Source organism: Psammomys obesus, unplaced genomic scaffold, assembly GCF_907164565.1.
Source record: "Psammomys obesus unplaced genomic scaffold, mPsaObe1.curated_primary_1811, whole genome shotgun sequence".
Taxonomy (NCBI): domain Eukaryota; kingdom Metazoa; phylum Chordata; class Mammalia; order Rodentia; family Muridae; genus Psammomys; species Psammomys obesus.
In genome coordinates, this window is record NW_026596134.1 from 10,023,848 (window position 1) to 10,036,607 (window position 12,760).

The following is a 12,760-nucleotide window of genomic DNA, read 5'->3' on the forward strand; positions in this document are numbered from 1 at the left end:
CTATCTATCTATCTATCTATCTATCTATCTATCTATCTATCTATCTACCTACCTATCTACCTATCTACCTACCTATCTATCTATCTACCTATCTACCTACCTATCTATCTAAGACAGGTTTCTCTGTGTCCACCTGCCTCTGCCTCCTAAGTGCTAGGATTAAAGGTGCGTGCCATTATACCTGGCTTATTTTATTTGTAACTACGTCCATATGTGCGTGTCTGTGTGGGCATGTGCAGGTGTGAGCATGTGAGTGCTGGTGCCCGTGATAGCCAGGAGAGGACATCAGATCCCACGGAGCTGGAGTTACAGGTGGGTGGGTGTTGCCAGATGTGGGTGCTGGGACCTCTACTTGGGCCCTCTGCTAGAGCAGTATGCACACATAATCTTTGAGCCATCTCTCCAACCACCCTCAGGGTTCTAATAAGACTCCAGATTTTCAGTGCATCCTCAAAGTTAGGAGGGGTGGTGACTGGAGATCCCTGGATATCAGAATCCTTTGATATTCATGTCTTTTATTACGAACTTGCCGAGTGTTTGTTCATAATCTACTCATCCACCCCCAACTCTAAACCGTCTCTAGGCTGCTTACGATACCCAATACATCATGAATGCTATGTGAGTAATGACATATTGTGTTTGGGTAGAGAGCTATGATAAGACAAAAGGCTGCTCGGTGCATGTCACCCTAGCATCTGTGAAGAGATACTATGGTTACATAGTAAGATCCTGTTCAAGGGGGACAGGAATAAAATTGGTATGCTTCTGGTTCCCACGTGTCCTAAATATGCAGGCGGGCGAGTCTGTGGCTGCAGAACCCGTGGATACTGGGGACTGAGTGTGCTCTTGTAGCCTGCAGGCTTTACCTTAAAGAAGTTTCATTTTAGATCCTTAAATGCATCCCCTAGGTTATCTTGAGCACTCTCTGAACGCAGGCACAGAGCTCAGCCTCACTCAGAGGACTGTAGTGCCTCCTTATGCAAAGCATAGAGGGACCCCAGGGGGGCCAGAAGCATAGGTGTCGCCAGGGAGCTGTTAGGCATGAGGCATCTCAGAACCCCATATTAACAAGATCCACACTGATCTGTATACACATGAAGGTTGAAAAGCATTACTCTCACACAGATTCCTTTGCCCCAGACTCAGTTAGATCACTTAAAAAAAAAATACAGCACGCCAAGCGTCAATCCCAGACATTCTCACAGAGTCAGTGATTCTTGCGGACAGCGAGGGCTGGAAAACGTTTTCTGGTATACATCCAACCCCTTCTCTGTTGATGGACAGATGACAAGAATCTAATGAATGGAAATCTAATTTGAGTGCTATGCTGTTTGCTTTAGAGTCACAGTAATGGCCTAGATCTTAAGCCCCTAAAGACCATGTCCAGGTTGCCAGTCAGCAGGCCTGCCCTCTCAGTTTGAGAACATCTTGACTCATGATGCTCCGGAAGACCTCCGTGTTGTCTGTTTCCTACTGCAGTGGCCGCCCATACTCTGGCCCAAGTTGAATGGACTTGGCCACCTCACTGCCCATATTGAAAGCGAGCTCATCCAGTTTCTGTTTACCATGTATCCTGTGGATGAAAATAATTACCCACCAACCAATCTGATCCTCATTACTGACTCTGTGAAGATCAGAGCTAAGGCCATCTGAGAACACTCCTCCGAGCTCTCACTTTGTGGACAGATGAATAGCATCCAGGGAGAGTCTGGGCCTCAGATTCCAGCTGGTTCCATCCAACAGGGAAGGATTCCTTTGTTGTTTTTTTGGAAAATGGTCTACATATTTGCTGCCTAATCAGTGGTACAATGCTGAATATTGAGCATTGAGATGAGGGCTGTAACCACGGAAGGATTTGACTCCTAATGATCATGCAAGAGGGTCAGGCACATGGAATACAGATGTGCTAGGAATTTAGCAAGCAAGTTCTCAAACGCTGAGGTCTTTAATTAAGCAGGTGTTTGGGAAGTAGGTCCTGCATGGCTTCCAGCCTTGGCTGGGTTGGGCTGCCTGAAAAATGGCAGTAGCCCAGCTCAGCAGCAGGGCTGAAATAGCCTTCACTCAGAGACGCAGGAATGCGGCAGTATTATTCTCCTTTTTCTTATCAAACCCCATTAGCTTGGGCAAGGAAGGAACAACAAAAACAACAAAAAATTGGCTGGAAAAGCATGTTGTTTCACCAACTAAAAATCTACTACCACAGAAATGATTTCTGCTGTGTCCAAAAAGGAAGAGTGGAGCCCTTGGAAAGGGGTAGACTCGAGGTACTTTTGGACAGTTTCTCCCACTGTTGTCCAGCAAGAATGTTTCCTTCTGGCTGATGGCTTTTTTTTTTTTTTTTTTTTTTTTTTCACACCAGAACAGTCACGTTCAGCGGTGGCTATCTAAACCAGCTTTACTTGTTCACATAATTGGAGCTTGGGTGCAGAAAAGGGAAAATCAGACTCAGGAGGTTAAGGAATGGCTGTGGATTTCTTTGAGATAGTCTCTTTGTGTTCCAGCTGCCTGTTATCCTAGAAAGACCTGCAGATGCCGGAGCACAGAGGTAGAAAGTGAGATGCTCTTGGAAGATTGTGTCTGTCATTTTCTCCGCTTGCCATAATCTCCTACTGTGCAGTGTGTTAGAGATCTGAGGAAGAGAGACCCTGGTTATGTCCACACAGGTCACTGAGCCTCAGTGCTAAGATCTTGGCTGTCTTGGTTAAGTTTTAGGCCATGGTTCACAGAAGGCAGAAGGCAGACTTCCTCATCTTCCACAGTTGGTAGGGACAAGTTGTCACCGGCAAATAAACTGGAATGTCTGAGAGCCCACCTGTGGCAGGCACTGGTGATGGGGTGGGGATGCCTGGTAATGGAACAATCTCCCAGCAGCCTGGGAGAGAGATGTTTTGGCAGCTATCAGGTAGGACACCCATAGGACCTCCCATAGTTCCCGTGGAGGATGTTGGATGCATCCTGCACTCCTCAGTTATCAGTGCGGGAACCCGGGCCCGCACTCCTCCATGTCAGCCCCTCATGTTCTTATTCTTTTGTAAGCCAGCCTTTTCTGGAGAGGTCTCAGGCCACTGCTGGTTTTATTTTCCCCCGTTTAAACTTTGGTGCTACGAGAATGAATGGCTCAGAAAATGTTCTCCCCGTGGCCTGGGGGAAACATGGGCGTTCTGTTTTATAGTTTTAATTTAAAAAAAAAATTAAATGTACGTATGTATGTATGTATGTATGCATGTACATATGTATCCATTCTTTCATTTCTACATGTTATGGTGCACATATGGAGGCCAGAGAATATCTTATGTGAGTCCATGTTCTTCCTCTACCACGTGAGTCCTGGGAGTCAAATCAAACCCAGGCCATCAAGCTCGGAAATAAGCACATTTATCTACTTAACCATCTTGCCAGTCCTGTCATTTATATTCTTAAATTTAATTCAGTGTGCTGTCTCCCCCCCCCCACACACACACACAGTGTTTGGCTATGTAGTCCTGTTTGGCCTGATACTCAGTATACAGCCCAGCCTGGCCTCGAACTTTTGGCAACCCTCCTGCCTCATGTGCCACCACATCCAGCTTGCACAAAAAAAAAAAAAATAAAATAAAATAAAATTAAGTTTTATTTTTGTTTACACACAAGTATATGTCACATGTGTGTGGATGCCCACGGTGGCCAGAAGCAGAGGTCAAATGCCTTAGAGCTAGAGTTCCAGGTGGTTGCGATCCATCTGATGATGTAGGTTCTGGGAACCCAACTCAGGCCATCTGGAAAGAGAGCAAGTGCTCCTAGCCATGGAGCCGGCTTCCTAGCCCAGGTTTTTAAAGAACATTTTCTTGCAGTTAGAACTGTTGATGTGAAAAGAGTCTCAGTACTTTCCTGTTAACGTTCAGGAGTACATGCTGAAATGCAGAGTGTGTCTACATGAATACTCTATGCAGCAACAGCAGGCATGCATTTGCATGCTGTTCACTGCAGTGTATCTGTGATAGCACGTTGCTGTGCTTATGGATGGAAATTATTAGTTAATTAACTGAGAGTCAACGCAAAGGTTGCTCTCAAAACCATTTCATATGGGACGAAAACCTGTGTGGTGCTTTCTGAGAAGGGACACCAGCGGAACTCAAGCCAGCAGCGGGATACCCTCAAAGTCTTCAGAGAACCTAAAACCCGGGGTGCCAGTCACCTGTTGCTTCCACTGCCTATGTTTGCTCCAGGGTCTAGAGCCAGAGATAGCTATAGCCTCTTCTCAGGCTGCCTCGTGACTCAGAGTGCAAGAATGTTTTGTGGTCCCCAGGATGACTGACAAATGGGCAGTGGTGGGAGAAGCCAGTACCTCTATTTGCAGCCTCTGTGAGGGCCTCCCTCCCTTCCCACTGCTGTGGCCCACCTGCGCATGTCCGCTCACTGTCTGGCTAAGAAGATGAGACATTGCTAGCAGCATCGAATGCTTGATGAGTGACCTCATGTAGAGCACCATCCTGGGCCCAGGAATCTGCTCTGCCTTTGGCTTTCCTCAAAAGGCGTCAAAGCACAGTAGCAACGGGTCTGACACCTTTTTCTGAGGAAACAGCTGTCTTGTGACTGAGAAGGCCACACAGGGGCCAGTCAAAGGACATAATGACAGCTTAGCCAGTGCCTCCTGGGACAACAGAGCTGTGAGGCTTGGTACAAAGGAGGATTTCTTAGTGGGTGGGAACACGCTGGGCCTGTCCAGGTTCCAGAAACTGTCACGAGCACCTTTATCAATTCCTGAGAGGCTGGTCACCTGACAGCACTTAGACATTTTTTCCACCTGAGGAGAAGCCAGCCACAGTTGCTGTGGTGGGCTCCTCCAGGTGCCCGAGCAGCTGAGCGGGTGCAGCTCCTGGGAGGAAGCAGGGAGCCAGCAGGTGATGCTTAGTCCGTGTGTTGGGAGGGCTATGCTTGACGTCAGCTCTCTGAAATGGTCTGAAGGTTTGGACACCCTCTCTTTCTCTCTCTCTCCCCTCTCTCACACTCACACCACACAGCATAAAGAACTCGTGAGTAAGCGCATGAACCGGTGATCATCCTCACTCATTGTTCTTTTCTCCGAGGACCCCATCCCTGACTACCGCACCGGAAAGGAGCTAGACATGATTGCACACAAGGCTAATGACACCTGCTCAGGTTGCCCTAACTTGTGCTTTTCCACTGATGCAGAAAAGGACGCCCTGCCAAAGAATGTCCTTGGAGTCGCTCTGCGTATTTTTCCTTCTGTTATTTAAGTCAGATGGATTTAATGTAAGCAATTCAGCCGTGGGCTGGAATCTGCAATGCCTCCGTCACCCCCTTGTGGAGACGCAGATTGAACATTTCCAGTTGGGGCTCCTGGGGCAGGTGTGGAAGCTGACGGTGCTTTGCAGGGTGGTGGCCGCTCTTAAATCCCGAATTCCAAAATCCTGTCAGTTAGTTGGCCAAAGAAGCCTGGCCGGGGTTTAGCCATGCTCTCTTGTTGAAGAGATCTACTGGTCTACCCAGTTCTCAAAACAGAGTATATATAGAAAAGTCCATATATATAGGGAAATATGACATAGTGAAAGCTAATTAAATTAAGTGAAAACTAAATCTAAAAAAATCGGAATTAATTAAGTGTATGTTTGTGTCTGCACACGTGCATGCGTGAGTGAGTGAGTGTGTGTGTGAGTGTGTGTGAGTGTGTGTGCGTGTGGTCTGCAGGTGAAGCTCAGAGGACAAACTGTGTGAGTCAGTTCTCTCCGCCCACCATATGGGTTCCAGGAATTGGTCTCAAGTTGTCAGGCTTGGTGGCTGTACCTCTCTTTATTCACTGACCCATCTTGCTCACCTTAAATTTTCAAGTATATGTATATGTATATACATATATATGCAATCACACATACACATACATACATATATGTGCATATGTGTGTGTGTGTAAAATCACAGAGTGAAGTCTTCAGTTTGGTAGGAAGCAGTAGAGCTTTGTAAGAAGACGAACTTCAAAGATTTTGTCTCCAGGCTTGAATGCTGTGTGTGTGTGTGTGTGTGTGTGTGTGTGTGTGTGTGTGTGTGTGTGCATGTACAACAGGCCCATGCTGAGGTCTGTTTGTGCTTGGTTTCTGCAGGACTATTCTGCAGGCTTACTGTTTGTGTTACATGTCACACAAGGGCAGAGGCTTGGGAACTTGTCACCGTGGTTCTCCAACAGCTCCTCACCTCCTTCTGGCTACTCTCACTTCCCATTCAAGTCAGGGACAGGAGCAGAGACTCCCAAGGCGGTGTTGTTCCCAGGGTATAATCACCATCTATCACTCCCTGCTGGCAAATGTAAAATGTCCTGGCCGAGGGTGGCATTATTTATTGTCATAAGCTTGGACGTGGATGGGGACAGGAGTGGCCACTGGCCAAGCATTATTCCCTGGCTCCCTTGGGAGGCTGGGCTGTAACGGGCAGAAGTGGGGTGGAAGGGAGGCAAAGGGCGGGGGGCAGGAGTTTGCAGCAGAGAACTGGGCTGGAGCTTTTGCATGTTGTCACCGTGTCAGGGTGGAGTGGAGGTGCCACCACCTTGGCCCAAGACTCTTGGAGGAGAGCCATGCTGAGAGAAGGGAAGATTGGCTTCCCAGGGGACCCAGACATCTGTCACTTTGTGCCTGTCAGGGATTCATCAATTCTCTTAATGTTGAGTTGTTGCAGATAGTGGGTGGTGGCAGTGTCATTTAACCCAAAGCTACCACTGCTTACCTGGTTGAATGTCACACTCAGCTGTGCTGGCTTCCTGAGCACACAGCGCTAAGCAAAGGCTTGTCTCAAGATGCTCACGGGTTCTGGCGCCTCTTAGCTCCACTGTGCAGATGCAAATACGTAGTCTGTGATTGAATCCAGGACCTCAGGCATGCCTGGCAGGTACGCTAACACTGAGCTCTGTCCTCAGCCCATAGGGAAGAAAGTCTACACTGCAGTGTCAACAGGCAGATATATGAAGGAGGGAGTGGAAAGGGCAGTAAAAGGTCCCTTGGCCAGGCCCTCCTGCATCTCCTTGGTCCCAGCTATGTCCTCTGTCATCTCTGCACAGAGAAGACTTGAGTCAAGCAGGAGGAGGAGGTATAAGCTAAGCTCGTGGCTTGGTGCTTACTGCTCCATCAGCCCTGTTCGCCTAGCTGTAAAGAGGGATCATGAAGTCCCATGAGGATAAATGTGGGGTCGGGCACACCACACAGTGAATGGCAGCTCTTAATGATATTTCTGACTTCCTGATGGTCCCTTTGGCAGAGGTGGAGAAGAGGTGTCAACGAGCAAATCCTGCTGCAGTCATGAAAGAGGGGATGACAGGAAAGGGTAGGCAGGAGAGAGCCTGATCGTCAAGAAGGAGTAGTGCATTGTTGGTGTAGTCTATGTTCAGGAAAGGTTGACAGAGGCTAAGGAGGATGAAGGCTGATGAACAGTGTGTACGGCTGTGTTTCATCCCCTTGGTGTAGTTCTCTGAGCAGGACCAGCTCTGCCCATTCTGATTAGGGGCCAGTGGGTCTATAAAGTGCCTATCGGGGAAATACTCAGACCCTTGGTGTAACCCAGTGATTTTATCAATGGCCTTCCAGCTGGCCCAAAGGGGCAGCTTGCACCTCTGGTGGCTCCAGGGCTCTTAGATTTGGGTGGCACTGTCTAGAATAATTTTTGTGTTACAGATGTGGACGAGTGTGCGACCGACTCACACCAGTGCAACCCTACCCAGATCTGTATCAACACAGAAGGAGGCTACACCTGTTCCTGCACTGACGGATACTGGCTTCTGGAAGGCCAGTGCTTAGGTGAGAGCTCCCCACGGCTCCTAGAACTCTGGGAGATGATGGTTGTCACGAATACAGTACAGTGTGGGTACAGTATGGAGGTCCAGGTAAGCTTTTCTCTGGGCAAGTATGGAAAGCTATTGAATGACTTTACGTGTGTCACCATCCATTAAAATAAGTTTTCACCATCACTAGCATTTTGCTTTGTTTTGAAACTGTATTTTAAGGGCTTGGCCATAAGTTTGCCGAAACCTTCCTGCCTTCTAGAAGTTTATAGCCAACCAGGAACTGAGAGAAGTGCGTTATTCTACCCTGGTTAGAAACAGTCCTGAGCCAAGGGAATACTTTTGCTTAGTTACAGAATTGCTGCAAACCTCAAAGGTAGACCAGGAGTGCCAGCAGCATCTCATCCCAGCAACGATACCCCCATTCCACTCTGCCCACCCCACAGCTGTGCTCTCTCCTTTCACCCCAGAGATGTCGATTATCACCAATTGACTGGTTTTCTCCCTTGCAGCTGACATTGGCTAGGGCTCTTTCTTCTTATCTTCTGAATTTGCATTTAGCCAAGTTGCCTCAAAGTCAGAATCAAACAACAGTATAGAAAAAATAAAAAATAAAAAAGTATATATATATGAAAGGAAACAAAACAAAACCCAAAAACCTTTCTTCTAGGTCTCTGGATGGAGGCTGAGTTTGGGTTTACTTTGTGACCTCTCTGAAGTGTCCTTGAGGCATGATAAGCTGCCTGGTCTTGTCATGGTTCCCCTTTCCACGCACACATAGAAGAGCTGATGCATGCAGGCATCTGGGAATAGTCCCTGTGCATTTAAACCAACCTCTGCTCTAATGGAAAATATGATGCTACTGGTTTGAATGTAAGCAGACTGACAAGAGGGAGTTATTTGTACAGGAACTTCTTATGTAGAACTCCGGAGCTGGAGAGGATGTTAGATGTTATGTCATCTAACTTTTATAGAGTTGGAGACAAACTCAAAGAGGAGGAACATTTTGGATAAACTTAAAACAAGTTGGGTCTAATATTGATGTCTCTGGCTTTCCCAGCCAGATGTTTCTTTCTTACCACAAAGGGCACTAGAGAGATGTGGGGCAGGGTACATGGGCCCATCGTAGACACGGAGAGGGCAGATCTCTCTGAGAGATCTGAGGGATGCCAGGAGATGCGGTTTCTCTGCTTGTGCAGGCTGCTCTCTTCCGTAGGGCATTGCGGAGGAATGCTCACAATGAGCTGACATGGCATGGCCCGTTAGCATTCCCATCCGACACAGAGACCTTTGTTGACTTCCGCTGATCCCATGCCTGGCACTGGTGATGCTCCCAACTGTGTTCTGGGAAGGGATCAGGATTAGAGACTACACAACCCCAAATGCTTTCCAAGTAGGAGCTGCCTGTCTCAGGGAGACGTGGTTAGGCCATGTTAGAAGCAAATAGAACTGAGATAAAGCAGAATCATAAGGCAGGGCACAGAATCCAGGGAGGGCTGAAAAATAGGTAATGGGTTGGGCTGGGCTGGGGGTTGGGGGGTTCTTTCTAGAATTAGGCAGTAGAAAGTGGGCTTAGGGATCAAGGCACAGAGAGTGCTATGTGCTATCTTTCTGAAGGCCAAGGTTCCAGGGAGGGGACATTAGAGTTTTATAGCCCAGTGGGGAGGATATGAGGCTCAGGGTCTGCTTCAGTCAGCTGCTGCCAATTGAGCCTATGCTCATAGGGACACTGTCCTCCTGGAGAATGGTGGCTTCATTGGAGGCACCCCACCTAATATGAATGAGTTGTCCAGACCATCACTCTTTTAGCCAGGGATGTTATAGTTCCCCTATGGCATCGGGCTCCTCACAGCCCAGTGCATGTTACAGGGAGGTCCTGTGGCACAGCTCTGCCGCAGGCACACACTCCCACTGTATTGCTGCTTCCGGAGGCTCGGAAGTATGTTTATCTGGAGGTCTATGTCCACTCCATCGTAACGGTGAGAGCCAAGATGAGCACTGCCACATTCATAGGTCTCACTGAAGCACTGCCCAGCTCATCCTGGATGGCCCCGGATCCTGTGCCTGCCCTCGGGACATAGTCATTGTCAGTGGAGATGGCAGACAGTTGTCTAGAGTTCTTCTGTTGATCTCTTTACATGCTAAGCTAATCCGTTCATGTTTAGGGTACTAAAAAGAGCACAGAGAATCATAGCACTGAGCCTTACTATTGCATAAGTCTTGGTTAAGCCCGAATTGGGTTAATTCTGAGAGGCTATCTTGTGCAATATCCCAATCAAAGCAGAAAAGGTTCTGGTGTTTATGGAAAGAGATTGCTTGGGGAGGTAGAGGATGGGGGGGGTGCTCAGCACTGTGTTCCAAGACGCATCATCTTCTTGACACTTAGTAGGCCCTGTCTTAGCAGCTGTCCCCTTTCACAGCTCTCTCTGGTTCCATCCTAGAAGAGGAGGGCAATGATACCACACTGATGGTGGCCTCAGGGAGGAGCCCTGTCTTACCTTGACTGTATTTGTTTCCAGACATTGATGAATGTCGCTATGGTTACTGCCAGCAGCTCTGTGCAAATGTTCCAGGATCCTATTCCTGTACGTGCAACCCTGGTTTCACCCTCAATGAAGATGGAAGATCTTGCCAAGGTATGTGACGTATGTGATAACTTGGACCCAGCAGAAACCATCAGATCCAGTCTCCTTCAGAGCCTGACAGTTGATGTTTGCAAAACACTTGTCATTAGAGTGTGCCCTCATCACTAGTCATGGCCGCTCCCTCCCCAGTGCTGATAGAAACCCGACACCAGAGCTGGTGATATATGCAGAACTGCTCAAAAAGGGCTCCGAGGATTGCAGAGGGTAGAGCCGTGATGATCTATCAGAAGAACACTTTACGGGTTTGTGATCTGTCTGCCATTCTCTGTCTGTCGGCGGGGTGTGGCTTTGCAGAGGTCTGGAGAGTGGCTTTCAGGGCTCCTGACCCCTGATGGATCACAAAAGAAACACATATGCACTATGCAAATGTGGCCATTTCCAGATCTCTCTCAGGAACTCTCCCTCTGGACCATATCAGGAGCACAGTCAAGGGTGGGTTACCGCCCATGGCTCCTCAGAAGGCCCTACGAAAGCAAATTAAAATACAGGTAATTTCTGGTTTTTTGCATGATGGCTTCCAACACTGATCAGTAAGAAAAACAATCGATGTGTCTATCCTGGCTCTGTTGCAAGGCCTCTTTCTGCTCTAGACGTCAATGAAGGCCTTAAGACCCAAAAGAATTACTGTAAGTCATGATCTGGCCTGGGTTCTACCTCTGGCTGCAGCCTCCAGTCCCCAGCGGTGGATGGAGACACAGAATGGGGCCTTTGTTGGAGTCTGCCACCAGGTTTCACAGGCCCCATTTCCTTGTCACACCATTTGAGTGAGTTCTGGCCTGCAGGCTCCTGGCCAGCTATTCAGAGGATATTATGTCTCCATTAGTTTAATCATATCTAAATCACTGGATAAACAGGAAGGCATCAGCATTCAAGAGTTTGATCCTGGATTCTTTGTGAGGCTCTCCTCTAAAGCTGGTGCTGCTAATTGTTCCAAGAAGCCCCTGTCTGGGTTCCTTCTGTAAGGAGGGTATTTTGTGTGTGTGTGTGTGTGTGTGTGAGAGCAGAGCTGGGCCAGAAGGTTGAGGAAATAAATAAAGCAGGGCCCTTCCTTCCCACTGGAGCAGGGAGCAGGCGCCTGGCTCCCTTGCTGCTGTGATAAGCTGCTTAGGGCTGATGATGATTTCTTGGGGCCAAGGCCGGGATTGGAGGTGCCAGCCAGGTTTTCCCTCAGTGGCTGGCACAGTGTACTCAGGCAGCACTTGGGTTTAGACGTGGGCACTTGGCCATAAGGATATTGCATCAGCAGGGCCCTCAGGTCACACGGGCTGTGACAGATCCTGTCAAGCTTTTGCAATTGTAGCACCTCATGTCTCCTCAAAGCTCTTATGGTCCTTAACCTCACTGATCCCATCAATATATAGACAGAAGAGTGTTTGTGGCCATAATCCACAGATAAGGAAACTGACTCTCACAAAGGTGAAGCCGCTTGGAGTTGGCAGAGTTAAGAGGAAGGCCAAGGGCTCAGTGAGTCAGATGGGGCACCTTGCCCTCAAGATTCGGACTGCTGACCAATAAGCCCCACTCGGCCTCCTGTCTCCATCTCTCCAGCACCAGGTATAGCCATGCCAGCCCATGCTCATGCAACCATGTCTGGCCTTGTACGTGAGTGCTGGGGATCTGAAATCTGATCTCGTGCTTACCCAACAAGCGCTCTTCTGACTGGACTGTCTCCTCGGTCTCCTGCCCTCGAGATTTTGAAGTACCTATTGGAAAATCTGGCAGAGAGGCGGTTAGGGCACAAGGGCTATAACTCTTTCTGTCCTCTGTGGAAGCAGTATTGAGCTCATTCATCACACACGGCAAGTGTCTGGCTGGAAACTGAGGATGCCAGCTCTAATGGGTAGCAGCATTGGCCTAGCTAAACTGGTGTGTGGTTTGGTATACCAGGGACATGCTCTTGCCCAGCCCTGCCCCAGTCTGGATGGAGAAATGACCAGCCTCCCATGAGTGCTGGGTGCATGGGCACCAGAGCCGTCTGGTATCTCACTAGACCCTTCCTACGTGGCTGTTCATTTGTTTGTTTTTCCTCTGAGGGCTCCAGGGTTGGCAGGAAGCAGGCACTTTGTGGGTATAGGATTAGCCTTCCCTACACAAGGCCCCCTCCAAAGCTGCTTACCACAAAGGCCTTTACTTCTGAGAACATTCAAAGCTCTTTTCAGAGTCTTAAGCGGCTTAGCTGGACTTGTGAGAAAATGTCTCTCAAGTAGCATTGCCACCCACCGTAGGCATGTGACTCGTCTGTGTGTGTGTGTGTGTGTGTGTGTGCTTGCAAAGGGTCAGCATCAGGAAGATCTCCTTCCCTCTCCACCTCGATAAGCTTACAGAATGAGTCCTGTGGATTAGGAAGATGTTCCTG

General features: G+C 48.5%; 1 protein-coding gene across 2 annotated transcripts in view; it reads left to right on the plus strand.

The window, feature by feature from the left end:
- Nucleotides 1–12,760, plus strand: part of Fbln5 (fibulin 5) — a 71,606-nt gene that overhangs the window by 42,083 nt on the left and 16,763 nt on the right. For both annotated transcript variants that reach the window (XM_055593233.1, XM_055593232.1), the window contains exons 5-6: nt 7,653–7,775; nt 10,279–10,395. In XM_055593233.1, coding sequence (XP_055449208.1) covers nt 7,653–7,775; nt 10,279–10,395 — 240 coding nt within the window. The remainder of the gene's footprint in view (nt 1–7,652; nt 7,776–10,278; nt 10,396–12,760) is intronic.